The sequence below is a fragment of the Mobula hypostoma genome, chromosome 12 (assembly GCF_963921235.1).
Source record: "Mobula hypostoma chromosome 12, sMobHyp1.1, whole genome shotgun sequence".
Lineage (NCBI taxonomy): Eukaryota > Metazoa > Chordata > Chondrichthyes > Myliobatiformes > Myliobatidae > Mobula > Mobula hypostoma.
The window spans coordinates 55418795-55441581 of record NC_086108.1 but is presented as its reverse complement, the minus strand read 5'-3'; the positions used below and the strand labels follow the sequence as shown (position 1 = coordinate 55441581).

The 22787-nt window shown below is 41.3% G+C and overlaps 1 protein-coding gene across 4 annotated transcripts in view; it reads right to left on the bottom strand.

Annotated features, from left to right (window-relative positions):
* The window catches only part of pde4ba (phosphodiesterase 4B, cAMP-specific a), a 620756-nt gene that overhangs the window by 424277 nt on the left and 173692 nt on the right, over positions 1–22787 (bottom strand). For all 4 annotated transcript variants that reach the window (XM_063064159.1, XM_063064161.1, XM_063064163.1 and 1 more), the window contains exon 3: positions 15033–15271. In XM_063064159.1, the coding sequence (XP_062920229.1) occupies positions 15033–15271 (239 nt within the window). The remainder of the gene's footprint in view (positions 1–15032; positions 15272–22787) is intronic.

The window sequence follows — 22787 nt, the reverse complement described above, 5'->3', positions numbered from 1 at the left end:
AACATTAGATGGCATCATAGTCCCTGGTCTAGCCTTTATTGCTGGTTTCTTAGGACTGCAGGCAGCAAATCCCCTGAGTCTTGTGGCCACACTCAGCCGTAATACTTTGCTGCAATTGAAGAACAAGAAAAGTTTCCATTCCTATAATTTACATGTTGATATGGATCACAGAAGAATTTATGCAAGGTAAATGTTCATTTGTGGGAAGACCACATAATGTATTTATCCTCAAAGACTAAACTAACAGATTTTCTGTGGCTAGCACTACCCGGAGCATCAGCCTGGAGAGCCAGGGCTTCCCGCTATTTCTCATGCTCATCACTCCAATTGGTGGCCATGGCACCGTTGCTCACCACTGATACAAGAGTCAAGCATGACAGAATGTTTGTGAAAACACCACAGGTATATTGCAGATGAAATTCCAGTATACGCATCGGTCTGGAAGCACACTGCAGATGGGGAAGAATACCTTTGCAGCATAATCTAGATCTCCAAAAGCAGCTGCTGGTGTCAGAGGAAAAGCTGAACACTAATCCAGAGCTGAGTGAAATGGGAAAAGGCTGAAGAATACCAAGAACAAATTTTAAAAAAGTCGATGCCTAAGGCTGCTTAAGAGATAGGTGTAGAAGAACACCATGGTCTTATTGCTCAGCAGAGCAGAGGGGAGAGGCAATGGCACAGACAATAAAGAAGTTCCCTACAGAAATGTGCTAAACCACAGACCCCATTTTTAACTTCTTCACATTCCAAACGATATTACTGAATGCTTCATTAATAATTAGTCTGGAGAACACACTCAACCCTCACATCCTCTTTTGCAGGCTGCTGCATAGTTCCTAACACTTGAATAAATCCTGATCGATTTACTGAAGTAGCTGGCTCCAACTGTTTTAAGTCGTAGTGGTATGCTGCTGTTATCTTACTGGGGAAATGACAGCCAAGGGCTGATAAACCTTCCGCAGATTGGAGCACATCGGAGTACCACCAGGTGCATTAAACTCAATGGGAACCACAAAGGAGCCTCTTTGGCTCTTTACTCTGGGTGTTAACTACAACAGTTTCAAACATGGTGAATTTGTGGAATTTATTACTACAGGCAGCTGTGGAGGCCAGGTCGTTGGAGGTATTTAAGGCAGAGCTTGATAGGTTCTTGATTGGACAAGGCATCAAAGGTTATGGGGAGCAGGCTTGGGAGTGGGGCTGAGATGGGGAGACAAGGATCGGCCATGATTGAAGGCAGACCAGACTTCATAGGCCAAATGGCCTAATTCTGCTCCTATGTCTTATGGCTTTGGCTCATCTTTGTGTGAGGTCCAAGTGGGAGGTAGTGTAACTCACCTGCCAGAAAGATTGAAGTCTGATTTCTAGTCATCTATCTTTACAGAAGTAGCTTACAATCATTAATGAAATTGCAGTATACGGTAACAAAAAAAATCCATCTCATTCAGATGTAAGGCTTGCCCACCATTTCTGAAAACCAGATGTTGTAATCTTTAACTTAGAGTCACAGAGTTCGAGTTGTACAACATGGGAAAAGGCCCTTCAATCCATACACATCCTTGTCAACCACGATCAACATTCAAGATAATCCCATTCTCAGCACTTGCCCCTTATCTGCCTACACCCTTGTCATCCATCTAGCTGTCTAGATTCTTCTTAAATGTATCTAATGCACCTGTCACAAGCAATTCTTTGAGCAGCTTGTTCTATCTAACCACTGCAAGCTGTGTAAAGAAAAAATTGCCCCTCAGATTCTTAATAAACCTTTCACCTCTAACCTTAAATGTATGTTCTCTAGTTTTAGAATTCCCAACACTGGAAAGAAGACCACTCACTATCTATGCCCCTCATGATTTTATATACCTACATGAGATGACTGCTCAACCTCTTATAATCCAATGAGTAAAGGATAGCCTATCTAACCTTTCGCTATAACTTAGTCTTCCAATCCTGGTAACATCAGTGTAAATCTTTTCTGCATTCTTTCCAGTTTAATCACATGCTTCCTAATATAGGGTGAACATAACTGAATACAATACTCCATGTATGGTCACACCAGCTTCAGTGAAATGAAATAAATTTGGGAATGCAAGAGCTGAGGCTACAAAAATTTAGGATAAGGAGTCTTTGATGGTGTGCAAGCAATTGATTAGGAAAAAAGTTACTGGCATAGGAGAAGCATTCATCCAATAAGACTACAAGTTAATTTGCCTCTTCATATGCCAGAACATTAAAAACAATCTCATGGCCCTCAACATCAAAACTCTAGTGCAATATAAATTAATAATATAATACAACTATGAAGACCATGGGGTCTCCTCCACCTAATCTAATATTTTGCCACAACATGAACACTCACCCTCACCTGGTCAGCAATGGGCTCTGACTTGTTTTTCAAGTTTTTACTGAGTGGTCACCATGACTGGATAACAGTGAAGTCAGGAGAGTAGGTGGAAGTCCTGTAACAACCCTTCTTAGACGATTGACACTTTCCAAACCTTCTTCGAAGAAATAAACATGAGATTCTTCAGATGCTGAAAATCATAAGCACCACACACAAAATGCTAGAACTCAGCAAGTCAGGCAGCATTTACAGTGGGAAATGAGCAGTCATCATTTCAGGCCAAGATCCTGTTCCGATGAAGGTCTCGGTCCAAAACATTGATAGTTTATTCCCCTCCATAGATTCTGCCCGACTTGCTGAGTTCCTCCAGCATTTTGAATGTTGCTGCTTCCAAGAAATGCCTGCCTGCTTCGAGAAAAACAATTGCTGCCACCTACAGACAATGACTAGCAATGCATGCTGAACAGGACAGTAAGACCATAACATCCTAAGACATACAGCAGAATTAGGCCATTTAGCCTATCGAGTCTGCTCAGCCATTCCATTCCAGGCTGATTTATTTTCCCTCTAAACCCCATTCTCCTGCCTTCTCCCAGTAACATTTGATTCTGTGATTAATCAACTTCCACCTTAGCCAGCACAACTGTCTGTGCAGTGAATTCCACCTATTCACCACTCTCTGGCTAAAGAAATCTTTCCTCATCTCAGTTTAAAATGGATGTTCCTCAATTCTGAAGCAGTGCCCTTTGGTCCTGGACTTCCCTACTATTGGGAACATCTTCTCCACATCTACTTTATCTAGACCTTTCAATATTTGATAAACTGCAATGAGTTCCTCCCTCATTCTTCTGAACTCCAATGAGTACAGGCCCAGAGCTATCAAATGCTCATGTGTTAACCCTTTCATTCCTGGAATCATTCCCATGAACCATCTCTGGACCCTTACCAATGCCAGCACATCGTTTCTTAGATAAAGGGCCCAAAACTGCTCGCAATACCCCAATTGTAGTCTGGGCAATGCCTTATAAAGCCTCAGCATTACATCCTTGCTTTTGTATTCTAGTTCTCTAAAAATTAATGCTAACATTTCATGTGCCTTCCTTACCACCAACTTAACCTTCAAGTTAACCTTCAGAGAATCCTGCACAAGGACTCTCAAGTCCCTTTGTACCTCTGCGTTTTGAATTTTCTACCCATTTAGAAAATCGTCCACACCTTTAATCCTTCTACCAAAATGCATGACCATGCACTTCCCTATGCAATATTCCATCTTCCACTTCTTTGCCCCTTCTTCCAGTCTGACCAAGAGGAGGGGAATCTGCAGACACCCTGTTTCCTCAACACTATCTGTACCTCCACCTATCTTCGTATCATCTGCAAACTCAGGTTCAGGTGCAACCTGTCCTTTTTGTACAGGTCATACCTTCCCCAAAAGAGATCCCAATGATCCAGAAATCGGACACCCTACACCGGCTGCCTATTCCCTTTCCCTCCCCTGACGGTCACCCAGGTACCTGCCTCCTGCAACTTAGGGGTGATTACCTCCCTGTAACTCCCATCTATCATCTCATTTTCCTGAATGAGCCAAAGGTCAGCTAGCTGCAGGTCCAGTTCCTTAACAGTCTCTAAGGAGCTGCACCTCAATGCACTTCATACAGATGCAGTCATCAGGGAGAGTTCCCACATCTCACAAAGAGAAAATTCCTCTACCTCCAAAACAGTTCAAAATGGATTAGCAATGCATTAACAGAAATAAAAACCTACAAGGAACTTATTCACTTAGAACCTTTGCCCATGCTTGCCAGTGCCTGGCCACACTAACACTGGCCCGCTCCCACTGCTCTGCTTACACCTCTCTTCTTCCTATTGGCCCTGCATTGAATGCAGTCTACCAAAAGGAACCCCAAGACCATAAGACATAGGAGCAGAATTAGGTCTGCTCTGCTATTCAATCATGGCTGATCCTTATTTTTCCCCTTCTCTACCTCATTCCCTGACCTTCTGCCTGTAACATTTGATGCCGCGTCCAAACAAGAACCTATCAAGCTCTGCCTTAAATACACCCAACAACCTGGCCTCCACAGCTACCTGTGGTAACAAATTCCACAAGTTCACCACCCTGTGGCTAAAGAAATTTCTCCACATCTCTGTTTAAACAGATGCCCCTCTATCCTGAGGCTGTGCCCTCTTGTCCTCACCATGGGAAACATCCTTTTTACATCTACTCTGTCTAGGCCTTTGAACATTCAAAAGTTTTCAATGAGATCCCCCCCTCCATTCTTCTAAATTCCAGCAAGTACAGACCCAGAGCCACGCACTCCTCTTATAATAAGCTGTTCATTCCTGGAATCATCTTTGTGAACCACCTCTGGACTCCCTCTAATGCCAGCACATCTTTTCTTAGATGAGGAGCCCAAAACTGTTCACAATAGTTAAGCTGCAGCCTCACCAGTGCCTTATAAAGCCTCAGCATCACATCCCTGCTCTTGTATTCTAGACCTCTTGAAATGAATGCTAACATTGCATTTGCCTTCCTCACCACTGACTCAACTTGCAAGTTAACCTTCAGGATGTTCTGCACAAGGACTTCCAAGTCCCTTTACATCTCAGGTTTTCGGATATTATCCCCGTTTAGAAGTTAGTCAGCACATTTATTTCTATTACCAAAGTGCATGACCATGCATTTTCCAACGTTGTATTTCATTTGCATCTTTCTTGCCCATTCTCCTAATCAGTCTAAGTCCTTCTGCATCCCACTCATCTCCTGAACACTACCTGCCCCTCTACCAATCCTCATATCATCCACAACATTGGCAACAAAGCCATCTATACTATCATCAAAATCATTGATATACAGTATAAAAAGCAGTCCCAACACTGACCCCTGCAGAACACTACTAGTCACTGGCAGCCAACCAGAAAAGGATCCTTTTATTCCCACTCACTGCCTCCTACCAATCAGCCAATACCGAGTCAAAAGCTCTGGAGTTCTTATTAAACCTCACGCTACGTCACCAAGAAACACCCTCTCACACTGATTGCAATCTGCTGTAAAGACCGAAAGCCTAGAGCTCTTTTTAAACCTCGCACTGTGACACAAATAAACCACCTCTCGCACTAATTGCAGCCCGCTGCCTTCTTACACTAATTGCAACAAGTCCGTGATCAACACAGATAAACGTAGTAAAGATAGACTCAGGATTTGTAAAAATGTTCCAACAGAATCGGAAACAAGATTTTTTTTGCTACATTTGTGAGTTGATCTGTCATGAATATTCCATGTATCACAATAATCAAGTTATTTGTAGCATCAAAATCAAATGAAGGCCAATCTAAACACCAGAGATTCTGCAGATGTTGGAAATCCAGAGCATCACACACACACACACACACACACACACACGCAAAGTGCTGGAGGAACTCAGCAGGTCAGGCAGCATCTATGGAAATGAATAAACATTCAATGTTTTGGCTAAGACTGGACAGGAAGGGGAAAGGTGCCAGAGTGAAATGACAGGGAAAGGGAAAGAAGCTGCTGGAAAGTGACAGGTGAAGCCACGTGGGTAGTTTACGGAAGGATGCTCCTCCACCCTGTGTGTGGCCTCATTGTAGAAAAAGAAGTGGCCAAGGACTGACATGTTGAAACAGGAATTAAACTGGTTGGCCACCGGGAGATTCCACTTTTGAGGGATAGAGCAGAGGTGCTTGACAAAGCGGTCCCCCAATTTACATCAGGTCTTACCAATGTAAGGAGCAGTGGTATAGTAAACTGAATGCCTCATATTCCATCTGGATACCCTCCAACACAATGGCATAAACATTCATCTCTCCTTCTGGTAATACTTTTTCTTTCTTCCCTTTCCCCTCCCTTCCCTCTCCTATTCCCCACTATGGCCTCTTAACTCTTTTCCTCACCTGTTCATCACCTCTCCCGATGCCCCTCCTTCTCTTCTTTCTCCCATGGTACACCTTGCTCTCCCATCAGATTCTGTCTTCTCCAGCTCTTTACCAGTCCCACCCACCTGACTTCACCTATCACCTTCTAGCTTGACCTCATTCCCTTCTCCTCACCTTTTTATTCTGGTGTCTACCACCCTCCCTTTCCAATCCTAGTGAAGCGCCTCAGCCTGATGCATCAACTGTTTATTTATCTTCACAGATGCTGAGTGACTTTCTGAGTTCCTCCAGCATTCTGTGTGTGCTGCTGTGGACCAATCTAGCGACTAAAATAGTCTGACAGATGCAGCAGAGCTTCACTGCCAAGTGGAACTCCCATTATTTACAGACCAGGTTTGTATAGGAAACGTGGGCTGAATACGAGTAAGAAACAGTATATCTGTGTAGCTACACCTCATCAATGTAAGTCACTGAAACTTTGAGAGAAAGCTGGAGATTCAACTACTGCACTTATGCTTGCTTTGTGCATCTGTTGCTAAAAACATCATGTGATAGCTTGCCCCATGCATAGAAACTAATGAGAATTAGTTCCTGTACATTATGTTTGTTTCCTTTAAAAAATACTTGAGAAAAGTAAACTACAGAACATCTTCACTCAGATCCTTATTAGACCTACAATTTTTTAAAAACTCTGCAAAGTGGCAAATAATTGGTAGAATATACTACATTATTCACTCAAAGCCAGTAAGGAAATGTTATCAACCAGTCCCATTCAACTCAAGCGGGAACAAAAATACCGTACTTCAGGAAAGAAAATATAATTTTAATTTTAAAGTTGGCAGACACCAGATGTCTCAAAGATGCCTCAATTGTGAATTTCTAGCTTTCAACAACAACTAAAGGAAATAAAGTATCATTATTTTGGCTTATCTTTTAATTATTAATTTAACATTAGTTATTTAAATATCATTGGAAAGTAATAAAGTAATTACAATTGCTACATTAATCTCAAATTAAACTACAGCAACAGTTTTACTTTATCTACCATGAATAAGACCGCAAGACATAGAAGCAAATTAGGCTATTTGGTCCACAAAGTCTGTTCCATTATTCCATCATAGCCGATTTATTATTCCTCTGAACCTCACTCTCTTGCCTTCTCTCAGTAACCTTTGATATCCCAATAATCAAGTACTTATCAACACCCACTTTAAGTATATTTAATTTCTTGGCCTCCACAGCAGTCAATGATAATGAATTCCACAAATTCACCACCATCTAGCTAAAGAAATTCCACCAGAACTCTGTAATGTGGATGTCCCTCTATTTTGAGGCCATGCCCTCAGGGTCTAGACTTTCCCACTATAGGAAACATCCTCTCCACATCCACTCTTTCTTGCCCTTTCAATCTTCAGTGGAGCTCAATCAGAACCCCCTCCTCGTTCTTCTAAACTCCAGCGAGTAGAGGTGCAGAGCTATCATATGCTCCTTAGACGTTAACCCTTTCACACCCAGAATTAATCAATTGAACTTCCTCTGGACCCTCTCCAATGTCAGCACATCTTTTCAAGGGCCCCAATACTGATCACAATACTCCGAGTAGAGTCTGACCGATGCCTTATAAAGCCTCTGTTTGTTTTTACATTCTAATCCTCTCGAAATGTATGCTAACAGTGCATTTGCCTTCCTTACCACTGACTCAACCAACAAGTCAACCTTTAGGGAATCCTGCACAAGTCCTCTGCTCTTCAGATTTCTAAATGGGGAGAAAAATTCAGAAAATAGTCTACACCTTTACTCCTTCTGCCAAAGTGCATGACCATACACTTCCCTACACTATATTCCCAACTAGTAACACAAAATGGACAATATTACACATAATGTCATGGACTGAAACTGGATTTTCCTTTCATTGCTATTTTTCTGACAGCTCAGAGGTATAGGATGACCGTGGGTTGATAATCTACGATAAATGGCTTGGTCATTTTATGGACGGGGTGGGAACGGGGGTGGATCATTAAATTGACGAGTGGCTAGAAGTACACATTACCCTTGCATATTGAATGGGGGAATGGGGGTGCGCTGCAAACCTGGCACGATCTGCATTTGTTTTTTTGTAAATGACACTGAACACTAAATAAACTACATTACACTGGAAAAAGTGATATTTCACTCAGATTGACTGCCTGGATCCCTGGACTGTGGGAAAGGAAAAGCTCAAAAGACAGATGCTACATTGACAGCAGCTGGATAAAAAAAAAATGATGAGAAGGAAAGTGGTTTGTAAAAATGGAAGGACAAACCAAGTGATTGAGAAAGTAACAATTACTTTGCAATAGGAAAGGGAAACACTTGGGGATTGCTAACATTATAGAGTGAAGAAGCCAGTGAGCTCAAAGTACAAAGTACATTTATTATCAAAGTATGAATACCATATAACAACCTTCTGATTCATCTTGCGCGGGGTGAAGAGGGCCCTATCCTTATTCTGGTTAGTAAGAAAGGATTCAAAAGCAGAAGCATCACCAGAAGCCCAGGCAATTATGGTAGAGGGGAAGGCATGATTAAAGGGGAAACAAAAAGACATTTCAAAGGACACCTGGAAAAGGCTTGTTCTAACTTGCAGCATCCAATATTACCACTAGAGGTAGCAAATACATTGATTTTACACTCCTTAAAATGAACTTCTAGTTGCAACCAAAGATTTCTGAGTTCTGAATTTAGATGCTAATAACCACTTCATATTTTTGCATTCTTATTGTAAGTTTTCAGCATTTGTTCTTCATTTTATATTCGTGAGTACATTCTGTTATTGGTAAGTTTATGCATGATTACTAAACTTTAAAAAAAAACTTAGCTTCACAAAGATTCTAACCCTTCATTCACAACCAAAGTGGTTGTTATAGCTTCAATTAGCAGGATTTTATCTCAGTATGTGTCCACAAATAAAAATTATCCTACAATTTATAGGTGTTGATTACAAAAGAAAGGACACTATAATGTCTGTTTTAAAAAGGCAGTTAATATCATTCAATCTAAAATCTTAAGTCAAATCTAACAGAATTCAAGGTTGATGATCTGTTTCTGCTATGGAGGACCTGTCAGGTGAGGAGAGATCGAGTTGGAAAGCCTTAGAGAAAAGAGGTTTAAAGAATAAACAGTGACTTCATTGAAATACACTAATAATACACTAATACACTAAGACTGGACAGGGTAATTAAGTTGAGGATGTGCTCCTTGGCAGAGGAGTTGAGAACTATCAAAGTGTTAGGTCACTGAAGACTGAAATGATGAGAAATTCTTTCAAATGGTATTGAATCTTTGGATTTCTCAGCCTAAAGAACTTGTAGAAGCTCAGTCACTGGTTTCATCCAAAACCAAGATCGATTGATTGTTCAATTTAAAAGGAATCAAGGGAATAACTCAAGTAAATGAGCCACGGTTAAATAATGAAACAACTCATGAAGCTGAGTAGCAAACGCCTGGTTACATTTTTTATATATGTTATAGAATCATTTTAAAAAAGTACAGCACAGAACCAAGACCTTCAGCCCATCCAGTCCGTGCTGAATAGTTAAACTGCCGACTTCCATTGACCTCCACCTGGATCACAGCCCTTCATACCGCGACCATCCATGTACCTAGCCGAACTTTTCTTGAATGTTGAAATCGAGCTCGCATGCACACTTGTGCTGGCAGCTCATTCCACATTTTCATGACCCACTGAGTGAAGAAGTTTCCCCCATGTTCCCCTTAAACTTTTCACCTTTCATCCTTAACCCATGACATCTGGTTGTAGTCCCACCCAACCTCAGTGGAAAAAGCCTGCTTGCATTGACACCCTATCTATACCCCTCATACAAACGATAATTTTGTACATCTCTATCAAATCTCCTCTCAATCTTCTACATTCCAAAGAATAATGCCCTAACCTATTCAATTTTTCCTTACCTCAGGTTCTCCAGACCATGCAACATTCTTGTAAATCTTCTCTCTATTCTTTCTATCTTGTTGATATCTTTCCTGTCGGTAGGGGACCAAACCTGCACACAATACTCCAATTAGTCCTCGCTAATGTCTTATACAAATTCAACATACCATCTCCTACATTCAGTACCTTGATTTATGAAGGCTATTGTGCCAAAAGGATTCTTTATGACCCTATTTATATGTGACAACATTTTCAATGAACTATGGACCTGTATTCCCAGTTCCCTTTGTTCTACCACACTCCCCTGTACCCTGCCGTTCACTGTGCAAAACCTTCCCTGGTTGGTCCTACAAAAATGCAACACCTCGTATGCGTCTGCATTAAATTCCATCTGCCATTTTCAACCCATTTTTCCAGCTGGTCCAGACTCCTGCTGCAAGTTATGATACCCTCCTTACTGTCTCAAACCTTGGTGACATCCACAAATTTGCTGATCCAGTTAACAACACTGTCATCTATATCAACAACCACGGACCCTGTGGCACTCCACTAGTCACATGCCTCCAGTCAGAGAAGCAACCATTCACCATCACTCTCAGCCTCTCCCACAAAGTCAATGCCTAATCCCTTTTACTACTTCAGCTTGAATCCTGAGTGACTGAACCTTCTTGACCAACATCCCAATATGGGACCTCGTCATATGTCTTGTCAAGTTCACGTAGACCACATCCACTGCCTTGCCTTCATCCACATTCCTGGTAGTTCCCAAAAATAAACTCTAAGGTTGGTAAGACATGACCAACCACACATGAAGCCATGCTGACAATCCCTAATCAGTCTATGTCTATTCAAATAGTTATTTATCTGGTCCCTTAGAATACCTTCCATTAACTTTCCCACTACTGATGTCAGGGTCACCAGCCAATAGTTTCCTGGTTTATTTTTAGAGCCTTTCTTAAACAGCGAAACAATATTAGCTATCCTCCAATCCTCTGGTATCTTACCAGTCAGGAAGGATAATTTAAACATCTCTGCTAGGGTCCTGGCAATTTCTGCACTTGCCTCCTGCAGGGTCTGGGGGAATGCCTTGTCAGGCCCTGGGGATTTATCCACCCCGAATTGCCTCAAGACAACAAACACCTGCAAATTGTATCAGGTCAATGAAGCTGTGTCCGCCTTGCCTCACTTCTGAATAAATACAGGAGAAAATGAATGATACACATACTCCATGAAAGATGGAGAAATGCCCAAGGGGGAAGCTAAACAAATGTAGATGCTTTGGTAGACTTGGCCGTCATTAAGTCTAGCTAATCCAGAATGACAATTAATTATGCCAATAAAACATTTAACAGTGTGCCACAGAATCGGAAACTTATAACGAAAGAGACTATTTGGTGCCAGCTAAAACCAGGCAAGTGGCTGAGCAAGATATGAATCAAATTGTAACAAGCCCTGATCAAACCCTACATTGGGTCAGGACCTTCAAGATGAAAAAGAGTGCATGGACTCAGAGTAATGAAATCTGCCAATTCCTGTGCAATTATTGATTTGTCATAACATTTAAGCTTATAGAGCCATGTTGTTGTTGAGTGCTATGAGTCATTGTCAACTCAGGGCGACCCTATGGATAGGGTCCATAGCGGTTCCACGCAGATATTGCTACTGTCCAGGTTGGGACCCAGTCGGATTCAAATTCATGACCATCTGCTCAGTTCAGTGTTGACGCCACTACACCACTGGCCAGCCCTATAGAGCCATGTGCATTCATGTTAGTTTGTTTGATTTTGGTTAGTTTTGTTCTTGCCATATATGCTATGCTGGTGAATGCTGTAAGCATGGTTTAAAATTGCAAGAATTAATTGGAGCTTAATAAAGAAAAAATCCAAAACAACTCTTGGACTGCTTTGGCCAAAATTATCAAATGCAGATAATTGCTGCACAGTAAGGAAAAATTGATTCGTGTTCATGAAAACCAAGATCATAATATGACCCAGCTTAGTAAGAAAGACAAGAAATAAAGACTATCAGATGACTAAGGATCATTAACCACGAGTCTTTATGTCTCAGTGTTGTACAGGAACTTGGCAAATGCTGCCCAGTAAATGTCCTTCATGGAGGGTATCAAGTTCACTGTGCCTTGAGTGAATAATCTAGGCTGTTGGGTAAGTGATAAATGAAACGTTAACAGTTAAATTACATATCCCGGAGAAAGGGTTTCCAGGGCTGTAGCTCAAGTCTGTTTTAATATGTATTTTTTCCTGCATATTAGATACCTGGGAAGGTAAAAATAATTAATTTAGTTACTGACATGGTGGTTTACCTTGAAGTAAGGTATGCAAATAAAGAAATTTGTGTAAACACAGGGAAACCATTTGTCTTCTACTATAAGAGGAGTGAAATAATAACACATCTCAACATGCTGTAGTAAGAATCTCCTGACGTGACTGAAAGATTTCTAACCAGAATCATCAGATCCTTCACTTAACCCTCACATTTAGCATTCTTGCAAATCCCACACCTATATCTCTCACACACATTTCAACTGCATCATCCAAATACACTCTATGGCATTGACACCTACCTTTCTTTCAGGAGGAGATGACATGCAACTGGCAGCTGGAGATTCCAATAGGGATTTAGTTGTAAATCAAGCAACCTGCCCAAATAGACTGAATCAAACTCGGTTGCTTTAAAGTTGCCTTTGCTTAGTTAACAACCAGCAGCACAACTCGTGGTTCGTTCTGCTTAAATCTTACACTTACTCTCCTGCTTTTCAATCTGTAGATGGTGTATATATGTGCCCTTCATTCTCCTGCTGCCTAAGAAAGGTAACAAAACTCACCACTGCCACTACATTCAGAGGAGGCTAATGAGAGCTGAACTATGCACATCAATTCTCACGGTCTTCTACAGATGCGCAGCTGAGGGTATCTTACATGCAGTACTGTGGCAGACAAAAGGGCTTACAACAGCTGGTTAAAACTGCCCAACACATCACTTGCACCAAGCTACCTGCCATCTTGGACATATAAAGAAAAGTGCTAGAAAAAGACAAGCAATATCATGAGGCATCCCCACACACCCTGCTTATGGACTGTATGTCCCACTCCCACCAGGAAAGAGGCTTCAAAGCAGCCATGTTAGGACCACTCGATTCAAAAACAGCTTCTTCCCCCAAGCTGTCAGGCTGATCAGCACCTCCATTAACACATCCCTCCACTCCCACCACCATTACCTAGCATCACTTTATGAACATACAATCAGTCTATTTACATATTGTAAACTACTTTTATGTACACACAGCAACAGACGAACAATTACTTGTACATTATGTTTTATAGGATTTTTTTTATTTTATTGCATCCTTTTTCCTTTTTGTGTTCATTATGCTTAATGACTTTTTAAAGCTGCACCAGATCCAAAGTAACAATCATTTCATTTTCCTTTACACTCATGTACAGAAGGATAATAATCTTGAATCTTGATCTTGAGTCCTCTTTGCAAATTTGCATCTTGCTTTTATCTAAAACCCAAGTACAGGCAACCTTGCAAAATAGCCATTCTGGGTACTAAAATTTCCCATTACAAATTCCATAAATCAGTACCCAAAAATTAATTCATACAGGATTTATTTGAAGTAATTAAACATTTTTTTTCAAATTGCATTTCTTAACACATGCAGATGACGCAGCTTTGAATTATGGAAAATCACAACGTGCACCTTTTTGTCAGAATGCAACCTACCTGTCATGCAAGGGATTGCCGGTGCCTAATTTTGGCAATACAATAAACAACAGCCAGTAGCTAGGACGGGGTACAAAGGGAGCAAAGTGCCCGGATTCCTGGAGAGCAAAGTTTCACATGAATTCTGAAACAGAGGAGCAGGGTGAGCACATTGATGCTGCTGGCCACACGAAGCATGTAAGTGCCATTATGAAGCATGGCAGTGCCTCTACTTCCTTAGAAGTTTGTGAAGATTCGGCATGACATCTAAAACTTTGACAAATTTCTTTTGGTTTGTGGTGGAGAGTATATTGACTGGTTGTTTTACAGCACGGTATGGAAACACCAATGCCCTTGAACAGAAAAGCCTACAAAGAGAAGTGAATACAGCCCAATCCATCACAGGTAAACTCCTTCTCACCATTGAGCACACCTACACAGAGCACTATCGCAGGAAAGCGGCATCCATCATCAGGGATCCCCATCACCCAGACATGCTCTCTTCTCGCAGCTGCCACCATAAGGAAAAAGTTACAAAAGCCTCAGGACCCACACCACCAGGTTCAGGAACAGGTATTACCTCTCAACCAGCAGGAATAACTTCACTCAACTTCACTTCCCCCATCACTGAACTGTTCCCACAACCTGTAGACTCACTTTCAAGGACTCCATCTCATGTTCTCGATATTTATTGTTTATTTACTTAGCTATCATTCTTATTTCTCTCTTTTGTATTTGCACAGTTTGTTGTGTTTTGCATACTGGTTGTTTGTCCATCTTGTTAGGTTCAGTCTTGCACTGACTCTGTTGTGTTTCTTGGATATACCATGTATGCCTGCAAGAAAACGAATCTCAGGGATGTACTGCATATGGTGATATACATGTACTTTGATAATAAAATTACTTTGAATTTTGGTGGATAAGAATAACTGCATGTTCTCCCTTGTCAATTTCTTTACTATAGCCTCATCTCCCCACCCCCCCCCCCCCGGCACCCCGGCCACCTTTCTGGACCTAATAGTCTATTCCACCTTCCTACATCTCCATCTTGCCTTCACTTATCCAATCAGAAACATTTATCCACCATAAGCATGTCACAGTTAAATTCCATACTGTAAATTCAGGTTATAGCCTTACCAATCTTGGTCCACAGGTGTAATAGCTATCCGTGGAGGGGTTTGCAATGGCAAAGTGGTCGGCCTTGGTATGCTGTCTCTTTCTGGAGTTTTCGCTCTTTCCCCCTGCCTCCAAGCCAATGGTGGCAACTGAAGATTACCAGAGAATCTTCTTCTCCCTCTTCGTAAATCCACTCCAAGCGTGGTTCCAGAAGAAGTATAAGATTTGCTAAGACCATGTTCTGGGAATTCGTTACCATTCTAAAGAGGAGATAAATATTTGAAACTTTTAGGAATAAAAGGAGTCCACTATATGCAAGGGATTTAAGTTTCACTTTAGAATGAATCTTTGCTTTCATCTCTCATCAAACAGCAGTAAATCATGGTTTGGTTGTTTGTAATTCTGTGTCAATTTGCTAGTGCATGAGAATAAACATGCATGGCAAATTCAGAAACATAGAAAACCTACAGCACAGTACAGGCCCTTCAGCCCACAAAGTTGTGCCAAGCACGTCCCTACCTTAGAAATTACTAGGCTTACCTATAGCCCTCTATTTTTCTAAGCTCCATGTACTTATCCAAAAGTATCTTAAAAGCTAAAGAAAGCTATGCCATTTCCCATCACATTTATACCATGACGCATTTCACATGGCATGACATTCAACTGGTTTCATGAATCAGTATTAAAAAATAATACAATCAAGACATTTGTTCAATAAATTATATTACTTTATATTGATCTATTGTAATTACAAGTTGCTCTGGTTAAAGTACTTAAAACTGCTGAAATAGTATTTATAGCCTTGATTAAAACTTGTATAAATCGTTGAATTAAAACAAAGCTCTACGTAAAGAATCTGGATTATCACTCAAAACATGATATTAGTGACCAAAATTTGCCACACCGAGTTAACTGTTTTCAACCACAAAGTGCTGGAGGCACAAAAAAATGTGGGCATCCCCACACAAGAACATTTAAAAATCAAAACCCTCAGGAGAAAAAGGAAGAAATCTGGTCGACAGTCGGCACCTAGCCTTTCAAAGAATGAAAGAGGAACAAAATGATTTCAGTATCTACAAGAGTATTTAACACTTTCTTATTTTTCCTGGAATCAACATAATTTTTGAAATAATGATATTAAGCAAAAATTTGCAGAACAGGAGACAAAATAGAACAGTTTCCACCTAACTCTGCAACTACAACATATAAATAAAAAACAGCAGTGTGAATTCTTTTAACTTCACTAGTGCTATCAGGTTTTAGAAGAGGCAACGCCTGGTGTTGCCAAGAACCGTATTACTATAAAACTGTCTGTATCACAATTCTTCTTTTTCCCCATTGTATCCCATGTTGTAAGTGGAAGTGGGTTCCTAGGAGATGTTGTTTTATTCAACAGTTATGATGATACAACAGCTGCTGCCTCACAGCAGTGGGCCATTTAAGAGATTGCCTTGTCAGCTTCCAAAACAAATCTCTAAGTGGCTAGCGGCGTCCAGAGAGGGAAAGGGACAGGGGAGAATGGGAGTAAGCACGAGCTTCTTGAGTCTCCACTTATCACCTTCCAGAGTGCAACTTGAGTGGAGGCAAACACTTTTCAACACGTTAAATTAAATGAGACAGTTAAAATTTCAGACGATACAACTCTGAAATAGAGGAAACTCTGAATGTATTCAGTGGGTTAGCCAGCCTGCCTCAAATATATAGGATTGCTAGAGGACACCGAGAGTTGTTGCCTCCACCAGCTCCGTGACAACACAATACACCCCAACAAAAAGAACATCTTTAAGAGGTGGTGCATCAAGAAGGCAGCATCCTTCATTAAAGACCCTCAGCAATCCGAACACAGCTTCTTCATGTTTCTACCATGACTGAAGATGTACAGGAGCCCGAAGACACACGCCCATTGTTTTTGGAATACTTTCTTCCCCTCTGCCATTAGATTTCTGGACAGTCCATGAAAACTACCTCATTATTTGCCTTTGTACTATTTATTTTATAACATAGTAACATACTGTTGCTGCAAAACAACAAACTTCATAATATAAGTTGGTGATAGTAAACCTGGTTCTGACAACTGCACATACACATTCCCTGCTGCCGTAAATACCACTCAACCTTTCAGTATAAAGCAGCCTCTAACAGGATCTTGCCTTGGGTAATCTGAGCAGCTACACCTACATTTGTATTCTTCCATAGTGACATTGTGTTTCCTATGTAACACAAAGATAAAGGTTGCTGTGTCATCAGCTTAAAATGCAGCAAGAAGGCTGGTGAATAAACAGCAAATATCACGGCAATTTGGCCAGAGCTTTTGAAGGAGAAAATTGGAGTTCAGGGCCCACATGTGGGCAGTCAAACAAATTAGCAATGTTAGGCCCAGAAATGTCAGAAACAGCATGGAATTTTCGAGTCCATGAATTGGTGATAATTTATCTAGCCACTCTTTCTGCACTACATAAGCACATTAATATGTAATTGATGTATTATCTCCTACATTATTGATACTGAACTGAGTCACAAACCTAGCTTCGGTCCAACTTTAAGTGAAAAAGCTACAAATTATCTAACCATGGAAATGCATTAGCACAAACTATGACACATGGAAGGATCAATTTTTTTGAATTATAATTCAATGCATAACCTTTAAATCTTCCCACAATGATGATAACAGGAATGCCTGCAACGAATACCACCAAAAAAGGCTAATTATTCAACAAGCAACTTACACAAAAATAGAGAAAAGGTTTGAAAAGATGAGTTCATAAGTTCAGTACTAGTTATCAATGAAGAATTTGTAAAGGTCCAGGATAAATGTAGGTCATTTTTTACTGCACTGAGTCTGTGCTGGTTCACAGGAACAAAAAATAAACCAGGAAAGACTAATGGTTGTCAAAACTGTTCACTTTACCTGCTTCAGCAGATACAATGGATTCCAGTTAATTGGGCCATTGGTTAATCGGGGCCACAGCTTATTTGGGACAACTCTTTAAAAAAAACAAAAACAAATTGAGAAAATAGCCAGGTTTCCCTTTGCTTATCTGGGACAATATGCCACTTTAATTAGGACAGGAAGCTGTTGCTGAACACTTTCTAGCATCAGTCACATGCACATAGTGTAGCCATTAGACACTGCACTGTGCTTAGAACAAACAGTTTTTAAAATAGCATCAGTTGCAGGTGTGTGTTCAAAAAGCAGTGATTTTTGTCACTAATCGTCTGTGAGAGGTAAGCAGTGAGACAATTCAGAACTGTATTACTCACTGCAGTTTCAAGCATTCAGACTTGGAAATGACAGAAACAACCAGGAGAAAAAATGAAAGTATTTCACTACTTCACCAAGTTTGGGACTACAAAGAATTTGAAGGTATTAACAAGCATCTTGATTGTTAACTTTGAACCCCACCCAGACCCTCAGCTCAAAGCCGTGGCTCCAAGTAGCCGACTGCACACAACAGCGTCCACACTCTCATACACCATTTTGACAGGTAGGCGAAACCACATGAGTGAAGCCAGCAGGTCTCATACCCTGGCAAAATGGGGGCATGCCTGGCCTAGTAAGCAAAGTCAGCTCCAGAAGACTGGGCAGATGAGATCTACGCTGAGATCCAACGGCCAGGATGGCAGTTCTGCAACACTACATAGAGAGTGACATGCATTAAGAGGTACAGAAGTAGTCATGATCATTTACTGCAACCAGGGAAGACACCAGTTGTGCCGACTACTTGTCCCAACTGACCAGGACATCTGAGGTCAAAAGAGTAGAACTGCCTCAGTGTCATCTTTTCCTCTTTAAAAAATTACCCAACACAGTTTTCCTGTCTTCAATGGATATGACGGACAACCACTAGTAACATCAGTAGTGTTCTAGTTTGTTTATTTGTCTAGTCAGATACATAATTTGTTACTGAGTTCAGCGGTAGTTTGTCTTTTTTTAACATATATCATTTTATCTATTTCCATGAAACTTTGGCTAATTGGGGCAGTTGCTTAACTGCGTCAAAATCTACTAGTCCCCATGCATTCCACTAACCAGAATCCACTGTATCCATTTCAATGCTTAAACAAACCACTTACCTACACTCTTTTCAGGATCACTAGTGATGGGCAAAAATACATGAAACACCCAAGTCACAAATATTCATTTCATCAAATTGTGAAATACACATTAGTTTAAATGTTTTGATTTGTTTAAATGATAATTTGTACATTAAAAATTATCATAAATCTAATTTGAATGATTTGTGGGGAATATATAAATGATTTATTATCTAACGTGATCATTGTTTCAATAAGTATTAACTCTTTAATAGTGCAATTATTGGAAATGTTTACAAACAGAAATTGTGAAGTGGCATATTGTTTTCCTTAAACAATACAACTTTTCATATTGCTCTGACTGTGGAAACCTAGAGGGATTAGAATAAAAATCAGTAAATTAGTTTGTTCTTATCAGATGTACAAGGGTGCAGTGACAAACTTGGTTTTGCAAGCCAGCCATAGAGACCATTTCATTACAACACTGTATTGAGATAGTACAAATGAAAATAATAACAGAATGCAGAAGAAAATGGTAGTTGGAGAGAAATTGCACTGGAGGTAGACAAGGCTTAAACCCATAATGAAGTAGGATGGGAGGTCAAGATTTCACCTTATTGTAGCATTCAATAGTCTTAAACTAGAACTCTGAAATCAAAACCATCATCCCCACAAAGCCAATCAATAAGCTCCAAAACCTAGGCTTTGATACATCTTTGTGCCCCACTGGAGCCTCGATTTCTTCATTTGTAGACCCCAGTAAGTTCAGATTGGTATCATCTCCTCTATAATCGCCACTGGCAAAGGCTGTGTGCTCAGCCTCCGGCTCTACTCAAAGTATGACTATGACTGTGAGGCTAAGTTCAGCTCCAATACCATACTTAAGGTAGCTGAGGGCACCACTGTTGTTGACGAATCAAAGGAGGGAGGTTGAAAATTTGGCTGAATGGTGCCACAACCTCACATACAACGTCAGCAAAAAAAAAAGAGCTGATTATTGACTGCAGGAGGAGGAAAGCGGAAGTCCATGAGCAAGTCCTCATCAAGGGGTCAGAGGTGGAGAAGGTCAATGCCTTTAAATCCTTCTGTCAAAAGGTCTGTCCTGGGTTCAGTACGCAAGTGTCGTCAGACAGATGATTTGTCAGTGCCTCTACTTTCTTAGAAGTTTGCAAAGATTCAGTGTGTCATCTAAAGCAGTGGTCCCCAACCATCGGGCTGCGGACTGGTACCGGGCCGCAAAGCATGTGCTACCGTGCTGCGAGGAAACGATATGATTTGGCGATATGAAACGATACGAGTCAGCTGCACCTTTCCTCATTCCCTGTCATGCCCACTGTTGAACTTGAACACACGCGAGGTCATCAGTCGGTATAACCTAAAACTACTCGATGAGTAAAAAATAAACATCGCTTCAGAGTTTCTTTGGAAGACATGGTAGGGGACATAAAAGGCTAACGATTATGATCACGCAGAGACAGCTGAGGCCGAGACTGCAAAAAAATCGAAAGCTTCCTTCAACAGAAAATACGACGAGTTGTACATAAAATATGGCTTTATTGTGACTGGTGACTCGCACGCTCCAAGCCCCCTGTGTGTGATATGTGGAGACAAGCTGTCTAATGAGGCAATGAGGCCCTCAAATCTGCTTTGGCACCTTGAGTCCAAGCACCCTGAACGTAATGAAAACCCATTGAGTTTTTTGAGCGGGAAAAACGTCAGCAAGCGGGACAGAAGCAAGTGCAGAGAGCCACCACCTCCACAAATGCTGCTGCTCTGTGAGCGTCGTACTTAGTGGTTAGCCGTATTGCTAAGGCTAAGAAGCCTTTCACAGTTGGTGAAGAATTGATTCTGCCTGCTGCCAAGGACATTTGCCGTGAACTGTTGGGAGAAGCTGCAGCTAACAAGATGGCACAGGTTTCTCTTTCAGCTACCACAGTTTCAAGGAGAATTAATGACATAGCGGAGGACATCGAAGCACAGCTGTTGGAACGGCTTAACGAGTCACCACGGTATGCTATCCAGGTCGATGAGACTACCGATATCGACAACAAGGCAATACTGCTGGTTTATGTGCGATATATATTTCAAGACAATGTGCATGAGGATATGTTGTGTGCACTGCCGCTGCCAATGAACACAACTGGGGCAGAACTATTCAAGTCTTTGAATGACTACACGTCAGGCAAACTGGACTGGTCATTTTGAGTTGGAATATGCACAGACGGGCTGCAGCTATGACTGGACGGCTGTCTGGTTTCATTACCCGAGTCAAAGAGGTTGTTCCTGAATGCCAGTCTACGCACTGTGTTACACACAGGGAAATGCAGGCTAGCTGAAAAATGTCACCTGATCTTCACAGCGTATTGAGTGACGTTGTTGAAGTTATCAATCACATCAAAGCAAAAGCCCTTAACTCACATCTGTTTGAGCAGCTTTGCGAGGAAATGGATGCAGAGCACAAACGCCTTCTCTTGTACACTGAAGTCAGGTGGCTATCAAGGGGCAGAGCCCTGGCCAGGGTTTTTGAGTTAAGAGAGCAGCTACAGAGATTTCTTTCAGGAAAAAAGTCACCACTGGCAGCACACTTCAGTGACGAGGAGTGGATAGCAAAACTCGCTTATCTGTGTGACATCTTCAACATGCTCAATGAACTCAATTTGTCACTTCAGGGGAGAATGACAACTGTCTTCAAGTTGGCAGATAAAGTGTCTGTTTTCAAAGCCAAACTGGAACTGTGGGGACAGTGAATGGACAGGGGCATATTTGACATGTTCCCAACATTAGCTGGGATTTTGGGAGAGACTGAGGCTGCACCGTCCTTCTCACAGCTGGTGCGCGACCACCTAACTTCGCTGTTGACAGAATTCGAGCGTAACTTCCCAACCGCAAATGACCCAAGACGTGCAATGGAATGGGTCCGTGACCCACTTGTGAATGTCCCCAGTGAATCATCTATGTCAGCGCGGGAAGATCAACTCCTCGAGCTTGCAAATGATGGTGGGATGAAAAGTATGTTTAACATAACATCTCTGCCGGCATTCTGCATCAAAGTCAAGGCTGAATATCCTGAGATAGCCACGAAAGCACTGAAAACATTGCTTCCATTTCCAACATCATATCTCTGCGAAGCAGGGTTTTCTACAATGAATGCAACGAAAACTAAAATGCGGAATAGACTGGACATAAGGAACCCCCTTCGAGTATCGCTGTCTCCCATCACCCCTCGATGGGACCGTCTTGTTGCAGGGAAACAAGCCCAGGGCTCCCACTGATTCAGCGATATTGGTGTGTTGCAATGATTTTATATATTCATATGAGGAAAATACACGCTGTGTGTTTAATATCCAAACGTTACTTAAAATGTTATGATGCTATTGACTTATAAGTGACTTATAATTGACTTATCACTATATTCATGGGAAGAAAATATGCACTGTGTGTTTAATAATAAATTCATTAGATAAACCCTTTTAGAAATGAAATTGAGTGTATTAGCCACTTATAAGTGACTTATAGTTGACTTATCACCTATATTCCGTCGTGATTAACACACCCCACACCCCAGCCGGTCCACAAGAACATTGTGAACATTAAACCGGTCCGCGATGCAAAAACGTTTGGGGATCCCTGATCTAAGCAGCACTCACAACACGCTGGAGGAACTCGGCAGATCGGGCAGCATCAGTGGAAACGATGAGTCGACGTTTCGGGCCGGAACCCTTCGTCAGGACTGAAGAAAGA